Consider the following 27,170-nt stretch of genomic DNA (forward strand, 5'->3'; position numbering starts at 1 on the left):
TGCCAAGTACACACGTGGGTGCACACGTGAGAGGCCTTACATCTTAAGGCACACATGCTTGATACACGTGTGGCCCCAAGCCTGTGAACGGGCTGTGCACCCGAGGCCTGCTTTGCCCAAATCACATTTCTTCTTCCCTCCTACACCCCTTCCTGGGGTATGCACAAGGGCTGCGGGATGGCCTGTGTCCCTGCTGCCCTTTGTGGGTATGGTCAGAGATAGAGCTGGTATTTAGGGGCCTGGCTGGGAGGACAGGCTTCCAGGGAACCCTTTCACCCTCATGGGGCTACAGAGATAGTTTCTCTTGGGTGGGGAAAAGGAGCAAGAACAGGTTGCCAGGAGAAAGCAGTGGAGGCTGGGCACGGTGGCTTATGCCTGTAATCCCAGCACTTTGGGAGGCAGATCACTTGAGTTCAAGACTTTGGGACCAGCCTGGGCAATGTGGCAAGATCCTGTGTCTACAACAAAAAAAAAAAAACAAAAAACAAAGATTAGCTTGCATGGTGGCACATGCCTGTGGTTCCAGCTACTAGGGAGGCTAAGGTGGGAGGATTGCCTGAGCCTGCAAGTTGAGGCTGCACTGAGCCATGTTTGCACCACTGCACTCTGGCTGGGATGACAGAGTAAGATCCTGTCTCAAAAAAAAAAAAAAAAAGAAAAGAAAAGGAAAAAAACAGTGGTGCCCTTCTGAGCTCTTTCTACCCAGCTCCCTCTGCCAGGTGACTGGAAGTCCTGGGTGGCCTGGAGGGCTCCTGGGGGAGCTGTGGTTTGCTGCTGAGCCTGTTGTCTGCTCATCTCCTCAGGTGTGTGGTTGTGTTGTTCAATCCCCGGAAACACAAACAGCACCACATCCTCAACAGTTCCAGGTAAATGGGCTGGGGTCCTCAGGATACCTCTTCCTTCTGGGAGCTATGAGAAGGGCACTGTCTAGAGTCTCTATGGCTCTGGGGGCTGGGGCCTGGTTGGGCCCTAAAGCCAGATGGGGAAGTGCCACATGTGCCATTGGTGTCTGCTGGTCTCACCTTTTGAGAGGCTGGGAGGGGGCTAGGCTTAGGCCAGGCTGCCAGTGCCCCTCTGAGCCTGCCCCATCTCTTGCAGGAAAACCATCACTGCCCTTGCCTTCTCCCCTGATGGCAAGTACTTGGTCACTGGAGAGGTGAGTGAGGAAGAGGGCTGGCAGTACTGTAAAGAGGGCAGGTGTCCTGGCCTCCGCAGAGAGCTGCGGTCCTAGGCCTGCTGTCACTTTGGCTTCTGAAACAGACACCAAATCCTGGTTTTCGCTATACCTTAAAATAGTGGTTCTCAAGCTTTAGTGTACATCAGAATCACTTGGAGGGTTTGTGAAAGCACACATCACTAGGCTGGTCCTCAGAGATTCTGATTCTGTAGGTCTGGGATGGGAGTCTGAAATGTGCATTTGTAACAAGTTCCCAGAGAGTGCTGATCCTGCTGGTGAAGGAAGCGTGCTTTGGAAACCACTGCCTTAACTATTCCTTACCCCCGGGGGCCCCCTGCTGGGCTCAGGAGGAACGCTTCTGTCCCGGCCGCGTAGTCTTACTAGGGGCAGAAATAGACCTGAGTGGTAGTGGCTCTCAATGCCGGCTGCCCATCAGAACCATTCAGGGAGCTTTGAACAACCTGAAGTACAGACGGCCACCCAGAGATGCTGACTAAAATCCGGGGCCACTTTCTTCCTGGTAATCACTGTTGCCCTCAGATCTTTATCATAGTTCCTCTGTACCCTGCCCTGACTTTTGGCTGGGGAAGTGACGGTATCTAGTAGCTGAGGAGGCGAGGGCCCCGCTCTGGAAGACGAAGTGGGGCTGTATGCCTGTGGAGAAGTCAAGAACTCACTTCCAGTTCTTGCCTTCCTGCAGAGTGGGCACATGCCTGCCGTGCGGGTTTGGGATGTGGCAGAGCACAGCCAGGTGGCCGAGCTGCAGGAGCACAGGTACGGTGTGGCTTGTGTGGCCTTCTCTCCTAGCGCCAAGTACATTGTCTCTGTGGGCTACCAGCATGACATGATCGTCAACGTGTGGGCCTGGAAGGTGAGTGGCTGGGTGGGGTGGCCTGGCAGCCTCACAGGGGTCAAGTGTCAGCTGGGGAGGCAAGAGACTGCTGACCTGCACCGCTCCATTCCACCCCACTGAACCATTCTCATTCTAGAAAGTTATTTGAAGCAGAAAAGAGCAACTGTGTGGCCAAGCATGTTGGTTGAAGGGGCTAGCTTTATGCCTTCAAGGACTTCTGCAGGAAACGAATCTTTTCAGCTCCTCTAGAAAGGGATTATTTCCCCACCCCTCTTTTTCTGGCCAGTAAATTCTGGAAAGAAACACTTTTTCAAGTACAAATTCTAATTCTCCTCCATTGTCTGAGTCACTGTCTTCTTAGCTCCAAGAGACAGAGCCTTGATTCTTCCTTTGGCATCCCCTCCAGAAAAACACTGTGGCGGCCTCCAACAAGGTGTCCAGTCGGGTGACAGCAGTGTCCTTCTCTGAGGATTGCAGCTACTTTGTCACTGCAGGCAACTGGCACATCAAATTCTGGTATCTCGATGACAGCAAGACCTCAAAGGTGAGCTGCTGAAGCTGGGAGTAGCCACCAAGGCCCCTGGCAGGGCCTGCCCAGCCCACCCCAGGAGACTCTGCCCCACTTGGGCCTCTCTCTGCATTCCCAGCAGTCATGCAGAAGTTTTGGATGAGCCAGATGCTGTCTGGGCTGAGGAGTAGGCCCAAAGAGCAAGGAGGTGCTGGAGGCGTCCCCTGTACTCTCCTAGGGCCTAGTTTCCAGGGGCAGGCTCTGGGGTGGATGGGGGTGTAACAGTGGTGTGCCTCCACAGGTGAATGCCACTGTGCCCTTGCTGGGCCGCTCAGGGCTGCTGGGAGAGCTACGGAACAACCTATTCACTGATGTGGCCCGTGGCAGAGGAAAGAAGGCGGACAGTACCTTCTGCGTCACGTCCTCAGGGCTGCTGTGCGAGTTCAGTGATCGAAGGCTTTTGGACAAGTGGGTGGAGCTGAGGGTAAGTACCTCCGTCCCCAGGGGTAGGGTCTGCTCATGTCTCAGCTCAGGGGAGAACTAGTGCCCAGGGCTTCAGACTAGGGGCTGGTCCCTTGTGCATACGGGAGATTCCCAGGAGAACGAAGCTTGGGGGAGCTAGAGCTTGGCCCATTTCCAGCCCTTGGTGAGCTGTATAACTGCCTCCTCTCTGCTCTTTCTGTCTCTTTCCCCTGCTTTCCTCTTCCGCTCAGAACATAGACAGCTTCACAGTAAGTGGTGCCTGCACCTTCCTCTCTTTCTCATGCTGTTTCTTTCTCTTCACTGGGCTTTTCCTACTGGATCCTCTGGTGCCTAGAAGAATCCTCGATTCCTAATCCCTGGCTGGACAGGGCTGAGGGGCTCAGAACAGGGCAGCTGGGTGGCTTTTCCCTTGCCCCTGCCTTGGCCGGTCCCTCCTCTTGGCAGGTGGCTGTTGATGGGTGGGGAGGAGAGAAGACTGAGTGAGCAGGTGGCCTTGCTGAGCTGAGCCACTCTGCCCACAGACCACAGTGGCCCACTGCATCTCTGTGAGCCAAGACTACATCTTCTGTGGCTGTGCTGATGGCACCGTGCGCCTTTTCAACCCCTCTAACCTGCACTTCCTTAGCACCTTGCCCCGACCCCATGCTCTGGGGACAGACATTGCTAGCATCACCGAGGCCAGGTGAGCTACGTGGGCCCCCCTTCCTCCATTTGTAGCCTTACCCCTGCCCAGTCTTTCTTGTCAGTGCCTCAGGGAGCAGGTGAAGAGTGTATTGATGCCCCAAAGATTATTGGGAACACCTCTTTAGACAGAAGAATTTGGGTTTATCGGTACTTGCTGCAACCAAGGAGACCCCACCCCATGGAGAACTGTGGAGAGTCTCAGTAAGTGGGTGTTAGGAGGGACATATGGGATTTGGGTTTGCGTTGGGTGATTTTAGGAATCGTTCAAGGGATTGAAGTATTCTGGTTGGATGCTGTCAGGAACTAGGGGCGATTCTGCAGTGGAACATCTTGTTAATTTATCTAAGAGGTGAAGGAAAGGTAGGGGGCTAAAGCTGTGTTTGGTCAAGAAGCCGCCAGCAGTCATGTAGATGGGAAAGGCGGTGTTTGATCATTGTCATGGTTCGTTGTGGTTTGTATGGTGATCTTGTTTTTATCTGTGCACAGAGTAGTCTTGTTTTTGTTTTGCCCCATCACAGCCATAGAAGTACCTTGTCTAACGTTGGTGTTCTGTGAAGCTGTGTTCATCCGAACACCATGGCCCAGCAGCTAGTGCTGGGTCAGGTTCCTGCTGATGGCTAATAGGGGCTCCTTTCTTCTCTCAAGCAACTACTTCCAAACCTGCAGGTCCAGGGAGGGCTCCTCACACACTGCTCCTTGCATTGTGGATTGGCTTCTCTTTTCATTCCCTTCAGTCTGACCAGTGTGCCCTGTCCTCTCCCTACAGTCGCCTCTTCTCTGGAGTGGCGAATGGCAGGTATCCAGACACCATTGCCTTGACCTTTGATCCTACTAATGAGTGGCTGTCTTGTGTGTACAACGATCATAGCATTTATGTTTGGGATGTGAGGGACCCCAAGAAAGTGGGCAAGGTGTACTCGGCTCTGTATCATTCTTCCTGCGTCTGGAGTGTGGAGGTATGTGGGCTGGCTGGCTGGCTGGAGACTGGCCAGGTTGGCTGGGATACCATTTTGAGGACAGAAAGTAGGGATCCCCAAGTATAATCTTAGATTCCTGCTGCCTCCCTGTTTCTCCAGTGACCTCCCTGGGATAGATCCTGGGGACTGAGTTTGAATGTTACAGGCTTCCCCAGTGTGCTCCATCCTTAGTTTTGCCTCAGTCATCTTGGACAAGTTATTGAATTTGACCAAGCCTCAGTTTCCTCACCTGTAAAATGGTGTACTTGATTCACCTAATTGTTCTAAGAATAAAATGAAATAATGTAAGTGGGAGACATAGAAGAGTGCCTGATATATAGTGGGTGCTTCCCCTTGGTCATGTTGAAGGGTATATACCAGTTATGTATGGCCTGTGACAGGCACTGGGCTAAGTCCTGGCCACCATTCCCTCTTTCGTCCCATTCCCTTCCATCTCCTTGGGTAGGCAGAGGACTGCTCCCGAATGGAGGTCTGATTGTGTTCCCTCGGCCCCTTCAGGTCTACCCCGAGGTGAAGGATAGTAACCAGGCCTGCCTGCCCCCCAGTTCCTTTATTACCTGCTCCTCAGACAACACCATCCGCCTGTGGAACACAGAGAGCTCCGGGGTGCATGGCTCCACCCTCCACCGAAACATCCTCAGCAGTGTGAGCCCTGAGGCTGTGGGGCCCCGCTTCACCCTCAGTGCCCCCATCCCCACAGCTATTGCACCTTGTTACTGGGAACTGGGTCCCTAGGCCTTGGCCTTCCAGCCTTCATTTGGCTGTGCTCTGTGGTCCAAGGGTTTCTTTTGCTCAGCTTTCTTGCCCCTTGCAGCTGTACTGGTCAGGCCTGCCTCATCCACCTTTTCTAACCTGTTCCACTAGGACCTCATTAAAATCATCTATGTGGATGGGAACACCCAGGCCCTGCTGGACACAGAGCTGCCTGGAGGAGACAAAGCTGATGCATCCCTGTTGGATCCCCGCGTGGGCATCCGCTCGGTGTGTGTCAGCCCCAATGGACAGCATCTAGCATCAGGGGACCGTATGGGCACACTTAGGTAATGCCAGGTCCTGGGTGGGTACTGACTGCCTCTCGTGGTGCGGAGTTGGGTATTTAGAACTTTAGGGAGGGTTTGGCTCGAAAAGATTGGGCAACAAGATACTTATTTACAAGGCAAAGATAATAACTTCACAATGAGTAAACCTAGCAGAAATCATCTTCACCAAGTGATCAAGGTTAACATCCTCATATCAACATCATTAAGCCCATAATAGGATGTACTAAGAAGGATGTGACATTGTTTCTGTGCTATTCTTACCAAGAATGCATAAACTCAATATAGGCGTGAGAAAACATCCGACAAACTCACACTGAGGTACATACCACAGAGTAACTGATCAATACTCTTCAAAAGCATCAAGATCATGAAAAGTAAGGAAAGACTAGAGAACTGTTACAGACCATAGAAGTCTAAGGAGAAGTAACTAAATGCAATTTGGATTCTGGATAGGATCTAGAGTCAAGAAAAAGGACATAGTAGGAAAACTGGTGAAATTTGAGTAAGGTCTCTAATTAATAGTATTGTGCCAACATAAATTTCCTAGTTTTGATAATTGCAGTATTGTTATGTAAGATGTTCACATTAGGGAAAGCTGGGTAAGGGAAATATAGACGCTCTCTGTTCTTTCAGCAACTTTTCTCTAAGCCTAAAAGTTCAAAAAAAGGAAAAAGGAGGAGAAAACGTAGCAGAGGAGGGGGCGTGAGTCCTTCCTGCGGCCTGGCCATGGCCTCTTCCTACCTCTCCTCATCTTTGCAGGGTGCACGAACTTCAGTCCCTGAGTGAGATGCTGAAGGTGGAGGCCCATGACTCTCAGATTCTGTGCCTGGAGTATTCTAAGCCAGACACAGGTCAGGAGAATGCCCGGAATGGCACAGGGCTCCTCCAGTCCTGCCGGCGCCACTTATATCTGTCCCGGCTCTTGGACGTGGGGTCGGTAATCTTTGGATCACTGGTGTCTTTGCTGGTTCAGAGGAAGACAGCTCTGTCCTTGCTCCGTGGTTCACATGGCTTGGGGATATGGGGCTCAGTTCCCTCAGGGCTCTTTGCCAGGCCCAGATAAGGACTGTTCAGGGCACTCATGGGCTGATGGAGTTCTTTCATCCCCAGGTCTGAAACTGCTAGCATCGGCGAGCCGGGACCGGCTGATCCACGTGCTGGATGCCGGGCGGGAGTACAGCCTACAGCAGATGCTGGACGAACACTCATCCTCCATCACTGCTGTCAAGTTTGCAGGTGCGGACAGGGTGAATGAGACACATCCTGCCACTCTCACCCCTGCTGCCTTCTGCCTCCCACCTCCATGAGAAGGGTCTGCCAGTCGTCGGGGAGTGTTGGACAGCAGCTGGGAGGCCTGGAGCTGGTTGGGAAGATAGGTGGAACAGAGACTCTCAGTGCTGGGACTTGAGCCAACCAGGTTGGACTGAGGATAAGGAGACAGGAAAACCTGGGTTTCCAGGTTTAATTTAGTTGGTTTTCCCTGGCATGTAGAGTAGCTTGATGGGGGATCTCATGGAGGGAAGGTGGGAGGCAGGCTGCTCCCGTGTGGTGAGAACAGTGGGAACAGCTGGGCTTCCCTCCTTCACAGCCAGTGATGGGCAAGTCCGCATGATCAGCTGTGGAGCAGACAAGAGCATCTACTTCCGCACTGTGCAGAAGGTGAGGGCACTGGGCTTTCCTGAGAGGGGCGGGGCAGGGCGGGGTCTGCCATTCCCTGCCTAAGGTTACAAGAGGTGAAGGGAGGCGCAAGTAGGGCTCCTGGGGCCTGGCGAGGCATTTGGGTGTGGGCCTGCCCACATGCTCCACCCCTGCAGTCTGGAGATGGAGTGCAGTTCACACGGACACACCACGTGGTGCAGAAGACGACCCTCTATGACATGGATGTGGAGCCCAGCTGGAAGTACATGGCTATCAGCTGCCAGGACCGAAATATTCGGTGGGCGTCCCCTCCTCAGACTCTGCCCACATTCCTTCATCGCCCTACGGGGTCAGCTCTGTGCAGCTAAGTTCCCACATCTGTCGTTCTGTACAGGACTTTGTACCCCCTTGAGCCTACAGTACTTTGCTTCACCCGAGAGGTGGTAGCCTGTTTGCTGCTGGGGGTAGCTCCCAGAGAGCGTAGACTGGGAGTGAAAGCTGGCATTTCCATCCCCCAGGCGTGTTCCACCTTCACCGCCTCCTCATGAGAAAGACACTATGTTTCTTACAGGATATTTAACATCAGCAGTGGAAAGCAGAAGAAGCTGTTTAAAGGATCACAGGGCGAGGACGGCACACTCATTAAGGTAAGGACCCAGAGGGGGTACTGGACAGGGGCTCGGGGACAGAGTGGTGCTGGGTGGGAGGGACTGGTACTTCCCATGTCCTCCAGCTGCACACCCTGCTACTCCTCAGGTGCAGACAGACCCCTCAGGGATCTACATTGCCACCAGCTGTTCTGACAAGAATCTCTCCATTTATGACTTCTCCTCAGGTGAGTGCGTGGCCACCATGTTTGGCCACTCAGGTGAGTGTAGCCTGAATCCCCGAGTAGAAGCTGATACCTGCGTAAACCTGAGTGAGTTCCACCCCTGGAACTTCACTCTTCTATTAGTTTCTTGGGACCCGCAGAGCTACCTATCCCTACCCTGCAGCCAACCCCCGTGTCCACTGTTGGGATGGAGAGGACTTGGTTGGGAATTTAAGGTGGCTTATAGACCGTATTCTTTGTTCTTCACAGAGATTGTCACTGGCATGAAATTTAGTAATGATTGTAAACATCTCATCTCTGTGTCTGGGGACAGGTGAGCAGCTTCCCTGAGAGGCAGATTCTTACTCTGCCACAGCACCCTGCCCTCCCCTCTCTCCATTTCAGTGATGTCTCTGGGAAGTGGGGTTAACAGGGATAGCTCTTGGCTGTGCTTGACCTGAAGTGGAGGGTGACTCTGGTCTCCTTGCCATCCATGGATAAGGGGAACGAATGGCGCTAGCCATTCTACCTGCCCCTCCTTCAGCCAACTGTGTGGCTTTACCCCAGCTGCATATTTGTGTGGCGCCTGAGCTCTGAGATGACCATCAGCATGAGGCAGCGTCTGGCCGAGTTGCGCCAGCGTCAGCGGGGCGGCAAGCAGCAAGGACCATCCTCTCCCCAAAGGGCTTCTGGACCCAACCGGTGAGAACAGAATGTGGGCAAGTGATGGGTGGGTGTGCAGATGGCTTGCTGGGACCTCACTGCACTTCCTCCATGCTTTGGGCCTGCCATTCAGCAACTCTGTCTCCCAAGACCTTACCTCTCACACAAGGATCCATGATGTCAGCCTCTTCCCCCTGTTGAGTCTCCTCTCCCCCCATTGAGTCTCATCTTCCCCTCATTGAGTCTCCTCTTCCTTCTTCCCCCATTGAGCCTCCTCTCCCCCTATTGAGTCTCCTCTCCCCATGCCCCTCCTTGTCTCGGACTCAGGCACCAGGCCCCATCGATGCTGTCTCCTGGACCAGCTCTCTCATCAGACAGTGACAAGGAGGGAGAAGATGAGGGGACTGAAGAAGAACTTCCAGCACTGCCCGTTCTTGCCAAGAGTACCAAGAAGGCACTGGGTCTGTGGCAGTTGGGTGTGGGGGCAGACAGGCCCTAGTTGGTATAATGGCTAGATATGGTTTTTCTGAGACTGTGGGGTGAGAGCAGTGTGAGCTGAGGAAACTGAGGCATCATTGTGGCCACACAGGGTATGGGCTGATGGGGCCAGGGCTCCAGGGTTGGGTTGGTAGGGGGCAGGAGACACTTCCTCTGATTGCCTGTTTCTGTCTAGCCTCGGTCCCCAGCCCAGCCTTGCCCCGAAGCCTGTCCCACTGGGAGATGAGTCGGGTGAGTCGCCATTGTTAAAATGTCCTTCCAAGGTTAGAGGAGGCAAAGGGAGCTGTGAGAACAGGGCTCTCTGGGCCTGGTAGGGTACTGGGGCATGGGGTCTGCCCACATGCTGCACTCCTGTGTCCAAGGAAGGCCTTGTCAGGGAAGTTGAAGCAGCTGGGCCGGTCCTGGGTGCGGGGTGAAGAAAGCCCAGGTATTTCCTTCCTGTGGACCAGATGGGGTGGATGGAGCACAGGGTCAGTCAGCACTGGGGAGGTGGGGCACTTGTTCAGCCGCCTGGTGCCTGGAAGTAAATATCATCAGAGAAGAGCTCAAGGTGGAGAGGACAAAGGACCCCTAAGCCAGATAGTTAGAACTAAAATGCAGGAAATCAAGGATCCAAAGAGCGGAGATCTGGACAAACAGTTCTAAAGACCCCGGTTAGGAGGTAAGCGGAGAACTTCCAGAATAGTTAGAGGGAAAAGGCCATGAGGGGACCCATAACTCAGCGACTGCCCTGGGGTGGCCAAAGGGGGATCAAGGTGTTCAGAGCAAGTTCCCAAGCACCAGTACCTTCCGTTGTCAGCAACAGTTTCACAGAGTGATGATGCTGTGGTGTTTCTGGAGCACCCTGACCGGGCCAGGGGTCTCAGGCCTGGGCTATAGGTTTGTCCTTGGTGCTGTGAAGGGACTTTGGGGCCCCCAGCTATTGGAGTGATTGGGGTAGAGAGGCAAAAGGAGTGGTTGGGGTAGACAGGCAGAAGTGGCCTTTGCCCTGGGCTGGGTTTCTTGGGGGACTCTTGGTAGTAAGTGGTTGCTGCTGGGGCTGTCCTCAGAGTAGGAGACTTTGAGAGACCCCCAGCTCTGAGGCATCCATGATACCAGGTGAAGACTGAGACTAGGGGTTCCTGTGCCAGAGGATGCGGAATGCAGCTAAGAGCATGAACTCTGGAGCCAGACTAACCTGCAGGCCACTTACCGTCTGTGGGACGCAGACTGGTCACTTAAGCCCCCTGTGCTTCAGTCTCCTCATCTGTAAAACAAGGATTATACTAGTGCCCATTTCAAAAGGTTGCTGTGAGGATGAAGTAAGCTAGTATGTGTAGTGTGCCAGGCACATAGTAAGGGATATGTGGATATTTGTTGATCTTACTGTGTGGTTGTTGTTACTCCTCCCCCACCCCCTACCTCCCACCAGGCACAGGAGTCCGTGGGGTTCCTAGACCCAGCTCCTGCAGCCAACCCAGGACCCAGAAGAAGAGGGCGCTGGGTTCAGCCAGGTGTGGAACTGAGCGTTAGATCCATGCTGGATCTGCGGCAGCTGGAAACACTGGCCCCAAGCCTGCAGGACCCTAGCCAGGACTCGCTGGCCATCATCCCATCTGGTCCCAGGAAGCATGGGCAGCAGGCCCTTGAGACTTCACTCACTAGCCAGGTGAGCCTGCTTTCTCCCAGCTCTCTAGAGAGTTCCAAGGGGCCTTAGGCAGCCTTTGCCACCAGCTGGGACCTGAGCACTGGTCCAGCTATGCTTGCTCTGCCCCTGTGGCACATGGGTAACCTGAACTGCAAAGCCAGGATGGGGGTGGCTGGGCTGTATGGTTTGGTCATCAGGATAGGCAGGGGAGGGGTTGGGGTAGAGAGGCAAAAGTGGCCTTTGCCCTGGGCTGGGTTTCTTGGAGGACTCTTGGTATTAAGTGGTAGCTGGAGGTTGGCAGCTCAGAGTGCTAATATAGTTCATCCAGAAGCTCACATCAGCAACTGGAGCCCAGCCTGGCTTCTCGATGTCTGTCTTTCAGCTTCCCCTTGAATGAGTGCACACCGCATCCTTACTCACCTCCACCTCTTCTCCAAGGGGAGGGTTGGCCCCCAGGATACTCAGGGCTTACCCCCCAGCTACCACTGCCTCATCTGTCACCTCTGCTCTGTTAACATCCCTTTGTGTGTTCCCAGAATGAAAGGCCCCCTCGGCCTCAGGCTTCCCAACCTTGTTCCTATCCCCATATTATCCGATTATTGTCACAAGAGGAAGGGGTCTTTGCCCAAGATCTGGAACCTGCACCCATTGAAGACGGTATTGTCTACCCGGAGCCGAGTGACAGCCCCACCATGGATACCCGGCAAGGATCCTGCCCTAGCCAGACCTCGTGCCCCCGTCTTCCCCTCCCTATGAGTGTTCTTTAGTCGAGGGAGGGTTGGCCCCCAGGATACTCAGGCTTTCCTTCCAGCTCACCACTGCCTCATCCCTCACCCTGATCACACACAGGCAGGAGTCCAGCGGGGCTGCTGCCTACCCCTGCTCACTGCCTTTTCTTCTCCCTGCTGGAATCCTGGCAGTGAGTTCCAGGTGCAGGCTCCAGCCCGGGGAACTCTGGGAAGAGTGTACCCAGGCAGCAGGAGCTCAGAAAAGCACAGCCCTGACAGTGCCTGCTCTGTGGCTTACAGCAGCAGCTGCCTTTCCAGCCCCGAGCACCCCACTGAAGGTGAGGCTGTAGCCTGGAGGGAGGGGCCATGGGGGGTGGGGCCTGGAGGTGGGTGGGGAGGCTCTGGCAACAGATGGGTGCAGTGCGATGCCTCTCTCCCCTCCCCACACCCAGACTCAGAGCACGGAGCCCCTCAGTGTGGATGGCATCTCCTCAGACCTTGAAGAGCCAGCTGAGGGCGATGAAGAAGAGGAAGAAGAGGAGGGAGACGTGGGCCCCTATGGGCTACAGGAGGGCAGCCCCCAGACTCCAGACCAGGAGCAGTTTCTAAAACAGCACTTTGAGACTCTGGCCAGTGGAGCTGCTCCAGGTGTGGTCAGAGGGCCAGCATTTAGTGCCTGCAATTTGCCCTTCTCCCCTCCTTGCCTACCTGAGAGGAGGGTCCCAGGGTATAGGCTGTGGCTGGGGGTCTCAAGGAGGCAAAATCTGGGGCAAGGGCTTGGTTTTTGCCCCAATTCATCATTTCTCTGACCTTGGTAGGGGCCCCAGTGCAGGTGCCAGAGAGGTCTGAGTCTCGGAGTATCTCTTCACGATTCCTGTTGCAAGTACAGACCCGCCCACTCAGGTACAGAGGCCCCCTACCCCCAGCAGCAGCTCCGGCTCTCCTGGCCTCCCAGGGCTGCTGCCCTCTCCTCTCCAGTGTTCTGTCTCTCCATGTGCGGGGTGTTTTGCACTCCCGGTTTTGGGCTAACTGGCCTTTCCCCAGCCCTATCTGGCTTTGTGCTTGTCCTCTCCTAGTGCCCTGGTGCTATGAGTTTCTCGCCATTTTGGCAGGGAGGAGCATTGAGCCTTCTCTGGGCCTTCTCCCACATTTCCTCCCTGTAGGGAACCATCCCCGTCCTCCTCAAGCCTGGCACTGATGTCGAGACCAGCCCAGGTGCCACAGGCATCTGGTGAGCAGCCGAGAGGCAATGGTGCCAATCCCCCTGGAGCACCCCCGGAGGTGGAACCGTCCTCTGGCAACCCCAGCCCCCAGCAGGCAGCCTCTGTGCTGTTGCCACGATGCCATCTCAGCCCTGACAGTAGCTGGGCTCCCAAGAGAGTGGCCACAGCCAGCCCCTTTTCTGGACTCCAGAAGGCCCAGTCTGTGCACAGTCTGGTGCCACAGGGTGAGGAGCCTGATGGGTTCAGTGCCAGGGTGCAGGGTGTATGGAACACATGTACATGCTGGAGGAGGGAGGGCCTGGTGTGGCCCTGATGTGCCACTGTGCTGGCCACTAGGTGTCCCTTAATGGGCATGTGGAGGGGAACAGCAGCTCTTCGGGATTGGGTGTTGGCACCTGGGATGCCTTCCTCAACACCTGACCTGTTTATACCTCTGTCTCCTTTGCAGAAAGAGATGAGGCCAGTCTGCAGGCCCCTTCACCAGGTGCACTGCTCTCTCAGGAGATGGAAGCTCAGGATGGTCTGGGCTCCCTGCCCCCAGCTGATGGCCGTCCGTCTCGGCCTCACTCCTATCAGAACCCCACCACCAGTTCCATGGCCAAGATATCCCGCAGTATCTCTGTTGGGGAGAACCTGGGCCTGGTGGCTGAACCTCAAGCTCATGCCCCCATCCGAGTCTCACCACTCAGCAAGCTGGCCCTGCCCAGCCGGGCTCACCTGGTCCTGGACATCCCCAAACCACTGCCTGAACGTCCTACCCTGGCTGCATTCTCTCCTGTCACCAAAGGCCAGGCCCCTGGTGAGGCAGAAAAGCCTGGCTTCCCGGTGGGCCTAGGAAAAGCTCACAGTACAACTGAGAGATGGGCCTGTTTGGGGGAGGGCCCCACTCCCAAGCCTAGGACAGAGTGCCAGGCTCATCCTGGGCCCACCAGCCCCTGTGCCCAGCAACTGCCAGTCAGCAGCCTCTTCCAAGGCCCTGAAAACTTGCAGCCCCCACCCCCTGAGAAGACTCCCAACCCCATGGAATGCACCAAGCCAGGGGCAGCCCTGAGCCAGGACTCAGGTGTGCACAGCTCCCCAGCTCTCATCTCCTGCCCCATCCTTACTCTCCCCTCTCTGTTGGCCGCTGTCTGGCTCCATCCCATTTCTGTGGGTACAGCTTCTGGTGTTTCTTGTCCTGTCTGCTCCTGTCGCAGGTCCGTAAGTCACACCCCTGATGGTGAGACCCTCCTGCTAACCTTCATGACTTCCTTGTGACTCACTTGCCCATTCAGTGGCTTCTGAACTTGGGGCTGGCCGTCTCCTCTGGACCTTGTTTGTGTGGTGTTGGGGAGGCCGTTGGAAGAGAAGCCAAGAGGAAGGGACTGAGGGCAAGTGGGGGGTGCAATGCTGAGGGCTAGGTCTCTCCCGCTCTGAGTGTCTTGGGTGCGGAGGCCTGAAAGGGCTACATGTTGGGCCTCACTGAGCTGTATCCGTCTCTTTCAGAGCCAGCGGTGAGCCTGGAGCAGTGTGAGCAGCTGGTGGCAGAGCTCCACGGCAGCGTGCGCCAGGCCGTGCGGCTCTACCACTCGGTGGGTGTTAGGTGCCCCCCGGCAGGAGGGCGAGCACGTCAGTAGTGCTGGGTGTTTCGGATAACCATGTCCAGAACGGTATGCTAAGGCTCTTGTGCTGACAGGATGGCACACTCAAGAACATCTTGGGCAGCATAGGTGAGGGGGTTAGAGGCCAGGCTAGCCTCTTGTACCGAGCACCTGCGGTCATTTCTGGTTAAGAGCTGGAGACTTCCCTCAGGAGGTGAGGCCTGAAGAGACCACACCTCCTAGTTGGCTCAGGACAATCCCAGTTTATGTCGTTGTCCCAGTGTAATTATTAATGGCATCCTTTTTCATATCCATGAATTATTTGGCCCCCTTAGACATAGGGGACAGTCCAAGAAGGCCCAAACTTTGAAAGAGAAAGCAGATTCTGCCGGAGTTGTCATAAGGAGTTGCTTATAAGATGTAGACGGTTCTGCAATCCAATGGGTTCCTCCTTGGGCGTCACCTCCAGAGTCTGCCTGCATCCCATGTTCCCTGGCCATACATGCTGATCTTGGCGGGTAGAGTTCCCAGCTAGTCCCTTCTGAGGCAGGCTGGACCCAGGTGGGGCCCCTCCCTTTTATATGTCTGTTGACAGGCTCCTCCACCTCACTTCTGGGGGTGCTGTTTCAGGTGGCTGGCTGCAAGATGCCCTCAGCAGAGCAAAGTCGGATTGCCCAGCTCCTCAGAGACACCTTCTCTTCAGTGCGACAGGAGCTGGAAGCTGTGGCTGGGGCAGTGCTGTCCAGCCCAGGCAGCAGCCCTGGGGCTGTGGGAGCCGAGCAGACACAGGCCCTGCTGGAGCAATACTCAGAACTGTTGCTTGGAGCCGTGGAACGGCGTATGGAACGCAAACTCTGAGTTCTGGAAGCCTGTCCCAAGTGAATGAATGCCCCAGCGATTCCAAACTGCAGCCCCTCTGCCACTCACCAAAACCTGCGGGGCTGCTTGGAGTGGAAAGTGGGGAGCAGTGTTCCGAGGCAAAGCAGCCTTCCCAGCCGCTCCTCATGGGGGGCGTGTATTTATTAATTTATTTCCCTGACTGTTGCCTCACTTCCTTGGAACTCCTGCCTCCACAGCCCCTCCGGTGGCAGGGACAGGTCTTGGGTCTTTGTCATCTTGGTGCTGTGAGAGGTAGGAGGGCAGCCTGCCCCATCTAGGAATCTGGGAAGGGCTGGCCCTCTCTTAGAAGCCATTTGAAATTACTGCAGGGATTAGCTCCCTGTGGTGGAGCATACACAGGGTACTCTGGGGTCCAGGTGAGGTGATGTGGTATTCAGTGCCCGTCAGCCAACTGTGGGCCTTCACCTCTACCTCCACTTCCCCTCTCACACCAGCTGCACTCCCCTGGCTGCCAGAGCAGGGTGGTTTTCCCCAATACCTGGCAGCTCAGAAAGGCAGAGCCATCTGGCCCTCCAGGGTGTCCCCAGCCATCAGGAGACTTGAGTTGGTATTTGGACCTGAGCCCGCACATTCCACTCCCATTCTCCCTCCAAGAGGGGCCCAGCGTTGTATTTCCCTGTGACCCCTTACTCTCCTGGCCAGAACTTGAGCCAGCTGTGGGACGTTGCTGCAGGACAGTAAGCCCTCACCTGGGCAAACATGAAGCTCTGGCCTCCTTTCCTCAGCCCCTTGTTCTTCCCTGTCCTCCACCCTGGACCCCAGCCGGCTGCTGGAGCCCAGAGGCCACCTTCTCCCTGCATCCTGAATGATGCTTAGTCAGAAGCCTGTGTTGGAACATCCCTCGTTTACAGGGCGCTGGCCTACCTCCTGAGGACCTCGGCCACAGATGAGATCACATACATGCACGTGCACACATGTACACACACACACCTACCTGCACAGCACGCCGTTGAGTGTTGGTTGCTAGAGTATCCGGCTGGCTGCTGTGTGCCTGGTTTCCTCACATCCTGCCTCAGCTTCACCACCCTGGCTTATGTGGAACACCTATCAGGGAGCAGAAAAGGGGTGCAGCACACTAAGTGAACCCAGATTCTGGATTCTTGGTGTCCACAGCCTAGCTGATACAAGATGGCCCATAGGACACCTGGTTTAGGTAGAAGGAGCCTCCTCAAAGGCAGTGCTGGGCACCCACGGGTGTGCTGGATACCGGAGTTTGAGAGGAGGGAGGAGGGAGGTGCTGGGACCAAAGGAGACACTAGAAAAGTGGTAGATGGGACATGTAAGTGGCAGAGGTGAGGGGATAGGTTAGAATGTAAAAGGGCAGTAATTAGGGGTGAGGGAAAGGAGATAGGGGACCCTAGGAGGTAGAGTGGGACCATGTCGTGAGGCAGTTGAAGAGTTGAGGAAAGGTTTTTCTGGGCCCTACTGCTCCCCTCTGCTGCAGGTAAGTCAGAGCAGCTTTACCACAGCTTCAGGCCACGAGAGCCCCTTCACCCGCCCTGCTGCGCCATAGGCAGACGCTTATAAAGAAATGGGTTCCGGGCCAGGTGTGGTGGCTCAAGCCTGTAATCCCAGCACTTTGGGAGGCCGAGGCAGGTGGATCACGAGGTCAGGTGATCCAGATCAGCCTGGCCAACATGGTGAAACCCTGTCTCTACTAAAAATAAAAAAATTAGCTGGGCGTGGTGGTGGGCGCCTGTAACCCCAGCTACTTGGGAGGTTTAGGCAGGAGAATCGCTTGAACCCTGGAGGTGGAGGTGGAGGTTGCAGTGAGCCGAGATCGCGCCATTGCACTCCAACCTAGGTGACAAAGCTACATGCCATCTCAAAAAAAAAAAAAAAAAGGGGGGGGGGGTTACAGAAGGTTCCCAGCTCCGGGGCATCAGCCTGAGTGCGCTTGAGCTGCTCCAAACCTGGCCCTTCCCCACTCCTCTAGCATCGCCACCCGCATGGCCCTGGAACTCCCGCGGCGGCGGGGGCGGGCCCGTGCCTGCTGTGCCCCGACTTCCCACACCAGCCGCGCCCACCGCAGGTGGGACTCAGGTTCGACCTCTGGGCCAGGTCCTTCACGAGGAGGGAGCTACCCTTCGCCAGAAGTTTGTGAGAATGTGGCCGCCCTTTTCCTGCCCTCTGGCCTATGTGGGTGGGGGCCTCGTGGCCCGGCCGGCGCCCCGTCCCCTTCTGCATGTCTGAGGCCACCGGCGACCACCGCCCCACTCCAGATTTGCCCCCGCCCTGTTTTGAAAACCCCTTATTTATAACTTTTCTACTTTGTGCAGGTCGCGGCGCTTCCCGCCTCATCCTCGGCTGCATGGGGCGGGGGGGCTGTTTTTAACGTGCCCGTTTGTACTGATGCATGAACTTGTCAATAAACACAATTGTTTGTTAACCCTGGGATGCCGGCCAGTGGGGCAGGCCGAAGCGGGCGCTGCCGGTTGCTCCACCGCTTCGGTGGCAGAACCGGGTGTGCGTCCAGGGGCAGGACGGGGCGGGGTGCTGGGGGTGTGGCCTGCGGCGGGGGCCTCTGGAAGGGCGGGGCGAGAGTCTGGGGGTGTGGCCTGCGGCGGGGACTCCGGGGAGGGCGGGGCGAGTGCTTGGGGTGTGGCCTGCGGCGGGGACGCCGGGGAGAGAGGCGGGGTCTCGGCCGGCGCTGACGCAGTCATGGCGGAGGCGGCTTTGGAAGCCGTGCGGAGCGAGTTACGAGAATTCCCGGCCGCTGCAAGGGGTGAGTGGCTCTCCCACAGGCTGCGGCGATTTCCGAACACGGGAGGGGCCCTGGGATGCCGCTGACACCGGGGGCTCGGAACCTCGTGTGTGCGACTGCCCTGAGGCCCCGCTCGGGTTGCTCTTCTGTGGCAACCTGCTTCCCTTCTCCCGTGTTCGCGCGCTCCCGCGGCTTCCTGGGTGATTCTGTTCACGTGATTCCCAAGGCCCGGTGCCGTCTTGACCGTGGTCGCGGCGAAGCCCTGTGTTTCCTACAGTCTTGAGCAGCTTGCTGTTACCCTTGTTGAAAGCTCATGGAAGGCACACAGGTGGTGGTCGGATTCCTCCCCCACGTGCCCCACCTCCGACCTCAACTCCCTTGTCGCACTTTGGGAGGATTGCAGGCTGACCAAATGGTCCCTGGCTCTTCCCCTGCTTGGTTTTTATTCCTTTTCTTTCTTTCTCTCTTCCCTCCTTCCTTCTTTTTTCTATTTTTAAATGATGTCTTACCACTGAACAGCAACACAGGCTCATGTGTATGTGATGGGTGTGTAATATACAATGGTACGCAATGTAAATGAAGCAAGGTTCCCTCCCAGCCCCAGTTTGCATTCTTACAGAAAGATTGTTTATATCCGTGCACACACGACTTTTTACTTTTTTGTACAAATAGTAGCCTGCTAAACACACTCTTCTGCACCGTGTATGTTGGAGATCATTTCACATTCCTCTGCCTCAGTCTTTTTCACCTCTGTGTGCTAGTGCTGTATTCACTTAGTCATTTAGGTCATGTCCAATCCGTTGTTTTCAATAATGCTGCAACGAATACTTTGAGTATTGATTTGACAAATACTTATTCAGCCTCTCTGTGTGCCAGGCTCTGTTCAGTGTGTTTGAGATACATCACTGAACAAAACAAATCTGTCTTTTACAGTCTATGTCCTGTTACATTCTAAGTGAGAAGGTGGACAATTAACCACAGGTGTACTGAATGAGTACATTGTAGAGTAGAAGTAGGTTAGAAGGTAAGTGCAGGCAAAGCCTTCTGTGGGAGTGTGCCTGATGTGTTTAGGAAACAGTGAAGAAGCCAGTCTGCAGGAGCAGTGTCTTCTGCACATGTGTGAGTATGTTTGTTGGTTAAATTCTTTATATTTTTTGAGACAGGGTCTTACTCTGTCACACAGGCTGGAGTGCAGTGGCACGATCATAGCTCGCTGCACCTCGACCTCCCAGGTTCAAGAGATCCTCCTGCTTCAGCACCTGGGAGTAGCTGAGACTACAGGCATGCGCCACCACGCCTGGCTAATTTTTTTGAATTTTAGTAGAGACAAGGCTGGTCTCAGATTCCTCAAACAATCCTTCCACCTCAGCATTCCAAAGTTTTGGAACGCCATGGAACACATAAGCCACTGCTCCCAGCCTTGTTAAATTCTTAGCAGAGTTATGGGGCCAAAGCAATTGTTTGGATCCCTTTTGAAATTTTCTCACTTGGAAGCCCCAGGAGAGGAAAGCAGCCATTCTCTAAAGGAAATGGTGAGCAAGTAAAACAAATCCCTAATTGCAGAAGTCCAAAGGGTGAAAAAATGGCAGTTTCCATGTATTTTCAGAATCCCAGGCTGTGTGCAGTACTCACGCCTGTAATCCTAGCACTTCAGGAGACCAAGGTGGGAGGCATCTCTTGAGGCCAGGAGTTCAAGACCAGCGTGGGCAACATAGTGAGACACCATCGTGTGGTGGCATGTGCCTGTAGTCCCACCTCCTGAGGCAAGAGGATTGTTTGAGTCCAGTAGTTTTGATGACAGTGGCGGGGAGTTTGAAGCAGATGCTGTCATCATGCTGGCTGCAGTGGGGAGGCACAAGTTGGGCAGCAGACGCGGCTCTGGGAGCAGCAGTGGTGGTAGTGAGTCCCCTGTTCCCTGCATCCCCGAGGCAGCCGACTGCACCATCCCCACCCTCACATGGCTGGGCAGGACCTGCTCCTAAGCCCAGACCCTCTGCTGCAGCCTGAACCTCGCTCCCTCCCACATCCCAGAAGCCCGCGAGCACCCTGCCAAAGGTGCAGCTGGGACTTGTAGGGACTTGTACTTGTGAGTACAAAAATACTCACACATGTGCACAAAGATCCTGCTCCTGCAAACTGGCTTCTTCACTGTTTCCGGAACACAGGACTACTAGGCTCATTTGTTTGGGGTGGTCAGAGCTGCCATGCCATATGCGCCTTGCCCGCCGCCACTGTGGGGAAAATGCGAAGAGGAGAGGCAGCTGGGGCCACATGTTCCACAGAGCTGGTGGGAACTGGGGACAAGTGGGAGCCCCACCCCTTCCAAGTTGGTGGAGTGGGAGCTCCCTAGGTGCAATTACAGCCACCCAAGCCAGGGCTGCAACTCAGGCACCCCTGTGCTCTTGGGAGCCAGGAGCAGGCAGGAGCCCCACCCTCCTAGGTGCAGCTGCAGCCTCCCAAGCTGCAGCTGTGGACCCAGGCATGTCTGCACTTTTGGGGACCCCGGAAGGCCCCTTCCTGCTGCCGCAGGCTTGGAAGTGCCTGATCCTGCTGTCTGGCTTCTCCCCACTGTCAGCACCTGATCAGATCATGGAGCAAAGTTGAGGCCGAGCCTGGGTGCTATTGCAGCCTGGCTGGGTGTGTGAATGCTCTGGGCAGTGCTGACACACCAGCCCCCTGCCACCTTGGCCCCCTCTGGCCTTTGGGTGCCAACGAGCATGGGAGGGAGGCCAAGAGGGGCTGAGGGCAGCTCAGTGCTGGCCTGCAGGCACCCCTTGGCACAAACAGCTTGGGTGCCATGAATGGTGGCAAGAGGCAGACAGGTTCCTGGGTGGAAGGTGGCGGGTCCCGGTGAAGCCCGACCTTCAAGCCAGGGAAGGCCTGAAGCCTGGGGGCTGGGCTGCCGGTTCCATGGACCGGAATGGGAACTTTTGGTGCTTTTTCCGGCCCACCCATGGCTGCCCATGGACCAATAGGCATGTACGTCCTCCCCTGTGAGACCCATAAAAAGCCCCTGACTCAGCCAGACCAGAAGAGACGATGGGACGACCAGCTGCGGGGAGGAGTTACCCTCTCTGCTGAGAGCTGGAGAGATGACAGGACAACCTGCCCACAGAGAGCAGCTACTCTAGCCAGGGAAGCAAGCAGGCATGCCAGCTCTTTCTTTTCCAGTATTCCTGGGCCCAGTGGGGTCTTCTCACTCAGTTACAATATTTGATCTAAGAACATTCACTTTCCAGCTGATCAGAAAGTAAAGGTGAGTGGCATGGTGTGGCCATGAGAGATGCAGTGTGACTTCAGAGGTGAACATCAGTGCCGGGACCATTTGGAGCAGGATGTGGTAACCACCAAGTGGAAACCATGGCCTTTTGGCTCGACCTAGAGCGTGAATGTAGCAAAGCGAAGCCCTGTACGCTTTAGAAAAACCAGCAGAAAGACACTCCAGTCTGAGTGAGCAGCTGGAACAAAGCTCTGCTGAGCTGAACACTCAACAGGACTACCTGCCTGCAGAGAGAGGAGCTATCCTCTTTGCTGAGAGCTGAACACTCATTGGGACACCCTGGCTGCGGAGAGGAGCTGCCCACTGTGGGTCTCCTCTGAGCTATTCTGTGGCTCAGTAAAGCTCCTCTTTGTCTTGTTTACCCTCTGCTTGTCTGTGTGTACCTCATTCTTCCTGGATGCAGGACAAGAATTGGGACCTGCTGAGTGGCGGGGCTAAAAGAGCTGTAACATGAAGAGGGCTGAACCATGCGTCTTGCTCGCCACATTGTGGGTGACCAGAAGGAAAGAAGAGCTGCGGCCCTTTGGGGAGTCCAGACCCAGGAGCTCCCCAAGCTGGGGTTCTGACACCCTCTTTAGGGCTCTGCGGTTCCTGGTATCTGCAAGCTTCCAGGCACCACCATGCTTCCCAGTGTCAGCTGTGGAAGCTGCTTATGGTACACCTGGTCTAGCTGCAGCCTTGCAGGAAACCAGTGCCTGTGTTGGCACCTGAAGCTGCCTGCCCCACCGCAGCCCACATGCCTAGCTGTGTGCAGTGGCCAAACCCCACACTCATTCGCTCACACACCCCTCGCTGCCCCACTCGCCCTTGGCAGGTGTGGGATCCAGGCCGGAAGCAGGAGCTGAGCACAGCCTGCAGGGCCGAGTGGGCCCAATGGGCCCGAGCAAAACAGGCAAAGGCATCACTGGCCACAGAGGTTTCCAGCTGGTAAAGCAACACCCCAAAGATCCCGTGACAGTTTATGGCTGCGGTGAGCTATTATTGCGTCACTGCACTTCAGCCTGGGCAACAGAGCAAGACCCTGTCTCTTAATCTCAGCGAGTACAACAGGAAGATGTACTGAGCCCCAGACCACCCCGTCTCTCAAGGTGACTGCTTGGATGGGCTGGCGTGACTGGGAAGGCCTTTGCCACTTTCTTCTCTCCTGGATTCCATATCTACTGGATGGGTGCCATCTTGCCTCTAGCCAGGGAAGCAAGCAGGCACACCAACTCTTTCCTTTCCAGTATTCCTGGGCCCAGTGGGGTCTTCTCACTCAGTTACAATATTTGATCTAAGAACATTCACTTTCCAACTGATCAGAAAGTAAAGGTGACTGGCATGGTGTTGCTGTGAGAGGCGCAGCGTGACCTCAGAGGTGAACATCAGTGCCGGGACCATTTGGAGCAGCATGTGGTAACCACCAAATGGGAACCACGGCCTTCTGGCTCAACCTGGAGCATGAATGTAGCAAAGCGAAGCCCTGTACACTTTATAAAAACCAGCAGAAAGACACTCCAGTCTGAGTGAGCAGCTGGAACAAAGGTACCACCTGAATAGAGGGTGTGTGGCAAGGGCAGGCACGAGACAGGAAATCAGACTGGAAGAGTAGGTTGGGCCTGGTCGTGCTTGCCAAGGCAGGCGGCATTCTCTAAGGAGCAGTGGTAAGCCGTCGAGGCATTTGTTGCTAGGGGTATGACGATATGAGATTGTATTTTCAGAAGATGACTGGGGCTATGATGATGAATGCTTTGGGAGGGAGTGGAATTAAGCCAGAGAAACCAGCTAGTTCACTACTGCAACCATCCAGCCAGGATACTGGAGACTTTCATTCAACATTAGGCAAATACTTGCTGAGCACATGCTGTGTGCTAGGTACTGTTCTGGGTCCCAGGGGTGCATCAGTGAACAGACAAGTGTCTCTGCCCTTGTGGAGTTCACATTCTAGCAAGGGTGAAAGAATGATAAACAGTTTATGTAGGTGAAATATATATATATATATATATATATATATATATTTTTTTTTTTTTTTTGAGATAAAGTCTTGCTCTGTCACCCAGGCTGGAGTGCAGTGGCACAATGATAGCTCATTGCAGCCTCTACCTCTTGGACTCAAGTGATCCTCTGGCTTCAGCCTCTAGCGTAGCTGGGAGTATAGGTGCATGCCACCATGTCCAGTTAATTTTTAATTTTTTTGTAGAGATGGGGTCTCGCTACGTTGCCAAGGCTGGTCTTGACCTCCCGGCCTCAGCAATCCTTCTGCCTCTGCCTCCCAAAGTGCTGGGATTACAGACATGAGCTACCACGTCTAGCCCTAAAATATATAGCATGTTAGATGGTGAAGAATGCTAACGAGAAAAAATACAGAAAGGGATATAAAGATTTGCGGCAGGGGGACAGATTATAAATTTAGAAAGTATAGTCGGAGAAGGAAGTCTTATCAATGTGATATTTGAGTGAGGACCCAAAGGAGGTAGCTGGAATGTGGATGCCAGCGGAGGAGAGGAGACGGTGGGTTTGAGAGACATAGGAGACTGAATCAACAGGACTTAGAGCCAACCAGTAGGATGACGGGAGTGAAGGAGAAAGCTGAGTCAAAAAGATTTTGATTAGAGGTGACACAGGGCCACTGTAGACCCCTGCGCAGGCGGCACACCATGCAGCCTGCCAAAGTGTACATGGTGGCCCTGGGTGTCTGGAGACGGTGATGCTGTTCAGCAGGACCCAAACCATAGCCGAGCCCTTCCTTTTCCTCCATTGGTGTCATCTGGTAGTTTGTCTTCCCGGGTAAGAAGGTTGTAAATTTCTTAAGATGATGATTGTGTCATCCCTGATAGCCCCAGATTAGCCAAGCCAAGTGCTGAGCACATTCCAGGTGCTCAGTAAATGTCACTGTTAAAGGGGGCTTCCCAGAGCCACACAACACCCAGAATAGCCCGTGGCCGTGGGGCCTCAGCCTTACTCATTCTGGAGCTCCCAATGCCACTTCCATGGTGGCCTTTCCTGGTAGATGCTAGGAGGCTGGCCTCTCCAGGGTGGGAAGGCATAGGGTCCACTGTGCAGACACAGCCCCACAGGGGATTTGGCTTATGGGCTGGGTAGCAGCCTCTGGCCCTGTGGACGGTCAGGGCCCATGCTGGTGTGTGTGCGTGATGCTTTCTGCTTTCATTATTCCCTCCTCATCTTTCTATTACTGGTTGTCCAGGGTCCTTTGGTCACCAACGAGCATTTCCCAGTGACACAGCGCGGCCTTTCCGGGGAGGGCATCTCTTGGGCAGGGACTGGGTGCTGCAGACTTCAGCCCTTCCATCCCCTGTCTTCTTCTTTCTCTCAGAGCTCTGCATGCCTCTTGTTGTGCCCTACCTGGACAAACCCCCAACTCCGCTCCACTTCTACCGGGACTGGGTCTGCCCCAACAGGCCGTGCATCATCCGCAACGCTCTGCAGCACTGGCCGGCCCTCCAGAAGTGGTCCCTCCCCTATTTCAGGTGGGAGCTGCCCTGGGTTCAGGTGTGAGCAGTGATTACTGGCATCTGGGCATGGGCTGAGTGTCCATTCCTCTAGAGCCACAGTGGGCTCCACAGAGGTGAGTGTGGCCGTGACCCCCGATGGTTATGCGGATGCCGTGAGAGGGGACCGCTTCATGATGCCAGCTGAGCGCCGCCTGCCCCTGAGCTTCGTGCTGGATGTGCTGGAGGGCCGGGCCCAGCACCCTGGAGTCCTCTATGTGCAGAAGCAGTGCTCCAACCTGCCCACCGAGCTGCCCCAGCTGCTGCCTGATCTGGAATCCCATGTGCCCTGGGCCTCTGAAGCCCTGGGTGAGTGGAGGTGGGGTGGTCCTGGCCCTGGACAGGGAAGATATGGGAAGGAGGGGGTCAGCCTGTTTGCCCTTAGGTGATGACCTGGCCTATGGGCTTGGTCCCGTCAGCATCTGGTGCAGCTCACTGAATACATTCCCAGGCCTTGACTTAATCATAGATGAACTGCCAAAGATTGTTGTCCTTCCTTCTGCCCCAGGGAGGGAGGACCCCTTCCTCAAGATTTCCCAACCTCTGCCTCTTCTCCCTGACCCCTTTCTTGGGATTCTTCTGTGCTCACCCAGGTTTTGGCTCTGGCATCACTGGATGGCAGCTTTCCCCAGCCTGGCCTTCCTAACTTGCTCTCTGCCTTCTGCCCTGCAGGAAAGATGCCCGATGCTGTGAACTTCTGGCTGGGGGAGGCGGCTGCGGTGACTTCTTGTAGGTGTAAGGGGAATACAAAGGTGGGGAAGGAGCAGGTTGGGGCAGAGGGAGGGAAGACGAGGCCAGGAGTGGAGGGATGGCCCTGGGTGGAGGTTGGGCTGTTCTCTAAGATTTCTTTTGGCTTCTAGGACTCAGGCACCACAGAGGGTTTCCCCTGACAGCTGAGGTCGGGGAATGGACCCATGGCATTGGGGGCGGGTGCATTGTTTCTTCTAGACCCAAAGAAACCTCCCTGAAGGCCCGCTGGGCCAGGGGGTAAGTGTAGGAGAACTTTTCCTCTTGTTGAAGAGGAGACCAGGGCCTGGTGAGCATCAGGTCCCTGGTAGGCAGAGTTCCAGAATGCCCATCAGAGCCCCTGGCATCTCCAGCCCACTGGCTCTATGCGTGCTTCTCTTTTGTCATAGGCCGTCTTGGGGTGCAGGGCTCTCAGCATGATGGTTTGCCTCCTCCCGTGCCCCTGCCCTCCATACCCTGCCCCCGGGCCTTCTTTCTGTTGGCAGTGCACAAGGACCACTATGAGAACCTCTACTGCGTGGTCTCAGGAGAGAAGCATTTCCTGTTCCATCCGCCCAGTGACCGGCCCTTCATCCCCTATGGTAGGGGATGTGGCCTGCAGGGAGGGGCTGGGGAACAGCTGGCCCAAGGGGGAGGGAGGCAGCAAGAGCCTGGGAGGCCAGTTCCCAGGCCTGAGGTGTGGCTGTGGCATCCCCAGTGCACCAGGGCCCCTGATCCCCTTGCCCCTGCCCAGGGCTGGCTGGGGTGGAGGAGGGTCTGGCAAGTTCCAGGCTGTTTGCAATTCCCCCACACCCTTCTCCCTTGGGCTCCAGAGCTGTACAGGCCGGCAACCTACCAGCTAACTGAAGAGGGCACCTTTAAGGTGGTGGATGAAGAGGCCATGGAGAAGGTGTCTGTCCTGTTCTTGGGCTCTAGGGAGGGAGAAGGGCAGAAGCCTGGCTCTGAAGAGCAGGCACAAAAGATCTGGGGAGGTGGCACCTTGCTCTGAAAAGTCCCTAAGTCTGAGGCCTTTCAGTGCTGAGCCAAGCAGGGTCTGTGGTGTTGACCTTTGGAAGGGACAGAGCCTGAAGTCCTGGGGGGGTCTGGGGGGCTGCTCCCTGGCATCTGATGTGTTCCCAGGTGCCCTGGATCCCACTGGACCCCTTGGCGCCAGACCTAGCACGGTACCCTAGTTACAGTCAGGCCCAGGCCCTTCGCTGCACGGTGCGGGCCGGTGAGATGCTCTATCTGCCGGCTCTGTGGTTCCACCACGTCCAGCAGTCCCAGGGCTGCATCGCAGGTGAGGAGTTGCCCAGGCCGCCTGGGGACAGGCCCTGCCAAGGTCCAGCAGGGCCTCTGGGGGGAGGCTTGGGAGGCTCTAGGTCAGAAGAGGGATCTTCATGCTCAGATCCCCGTTCTTCCCACAGTGAATTTCTGGTATGACATGGAATACGACCTCAAGTATAGTTACTTCCAGCTGCTCGACTCCCTCACCAAGGCTTCAGGCCTTGACTGATGGAGCGCTGGTGAACACGACCAAGCACGCCTTGGGGGACGGGGCCAGCCCCTCCCTGGCCCGGTC

At 55.4% G+C, this 27,170-nt stretch overlaps 2 protein-coding genes and 1 long non-coding RNA gene across 7 annotated transcripts; 2 read left to right on the top strand and 1 right to left on the bottom strand.

Annotated features, from left to right (window-relative positions):
• The first annotated feature begins 803 nt into the window (after positions 1–803).
• On the top strand, positions 804–17,779 carry LOC129529247 (mitogen-activated protein kinase-binding protein 1-like). 3 transcript variants are annotated; one of them, XM_055373693.2, is made up of 29 exons: positions 804–866; positions 1,099–1,156; positions 1,878–2,048; positions 2,437–2,574; positions 2,840–3,022; positions 3,252–3,269; positions 3,543–3,703; positions 4,472–4,661; positions 5,181–5,327; positions 5,547–5,722; positions 6,482–6,573; positions 6,833–6,958; positions 7,311–7,381; positions 7,537–7,658; positions 7,932–8,007; positions 8,117–8,228; positions 8,442–8,505; positions 8,739–8,873; positions 9,162–9,295; positions 9,508–9,563; positions 10,744–10,980; positions 11,496–11,662; positions 11,880–12,033; positions 12,146–12,335; positions 12,506–12,590; positions 12,851–13,134; positions 13,359–13,973; positions 14,396–14,481; positions 15,121–17,779. In XM_055373693.2, exons 3-29 carry the CDS (start codon positions 1,887–1,889, stop codon positions 15,346–15,348), a joined length of 4,209 nt encoding a protein of 1,402 aa, XP_055229668.2. In that variant the 5' UTR covers positions 804–866; positions 1,099–1,156; positions 1,878–1,886; the 3' UTR covers positions 15,349–17,779. The 3 variants fall into 3 exon arrangements, with proteins under 3 accessions (XP_055229668.2, XP_055229672.2, XP_055229677.2); XM_055373697.2 differs by lacking the exon at positions 3,252–3,269; XM_055373702.2 differs by lacking the exons at positions 3,252–3,269; positions 13,359–13,973 and having other exon boundaries at positions 12,851–12,918.
• Positions 9,289–16,385, bottom strand: LOC129529265 (uncharacterized). The gene is made up of 3 exons (XR_008674737.2): positions 16,325–16,385; positions 10,525–10,578; positions 9,289–9,849 (listed from the first exon to the last, which is right to left on the bottom strand). It is a non-coding gene; the product is annotated as an uncharacterized lncRNA (long non-coding RNA).
• Positions 17,780–17,996: 217 nt separating the features above from the next.
• Positions 17,997–27,167, top strand: LOC129529234 (bifunctional peptidase and (3S)-lysyl hydroxylase JMJD7). 3 transcript variants are annotated; one of them, XM_055373641.2, is made up of 8 exons: positions 17,997–18,115; positions 24,688–24,841; positions 24,918–25,171; positions 25,535–25,591; positions 26,095–26,190; positions 26,422–26,498; positions 26,729–26,888; positions 27,016–27,167. In XM_055373641.2, exons 1-8 carry the CDS (start codon positions 18,052–18,054, stop codon positions 27,102–27,104), a joined length of 951 nt encoding a protein of 316 aa, XP_055229616.1. In that variant the 5' UTR covers positions 17,997–18,051; the 3' UTR covers positions 27,105–27,167. The 3 variants fall into 3 exon arrangements, with proteins under 3 accessions (XP_055229616.1, XP_055229620.1, XP_063563422.1); XM_055373645.1 differs by having other exon boundaries at positions 18,034–18,115; positions 24,926–25,171; XM_063707352.1 differs by lacking the exon at positions 17,997–18,115 and adding an exon at positions 21,718–22,898.
• The last annotated feature ends 3 nt before the right edge of the window (positions 27,168–27,170 follow it).

The sequence above is a fragment of the Gorilla gorilla genome, chromosome 1 (assembly GCF_029281585.2).
Source record: "Gorilla gorilla gorilla isolate KB3781 chromosome 1, NHGRI_mGorGor1-v2.1_pri, whole genome shotgun sequence".
NCBI lineage: Eukaryota > Metazoa > Chordata > Mammalia > Primates > Hominidae > Gorilla > Gorilla gorilla.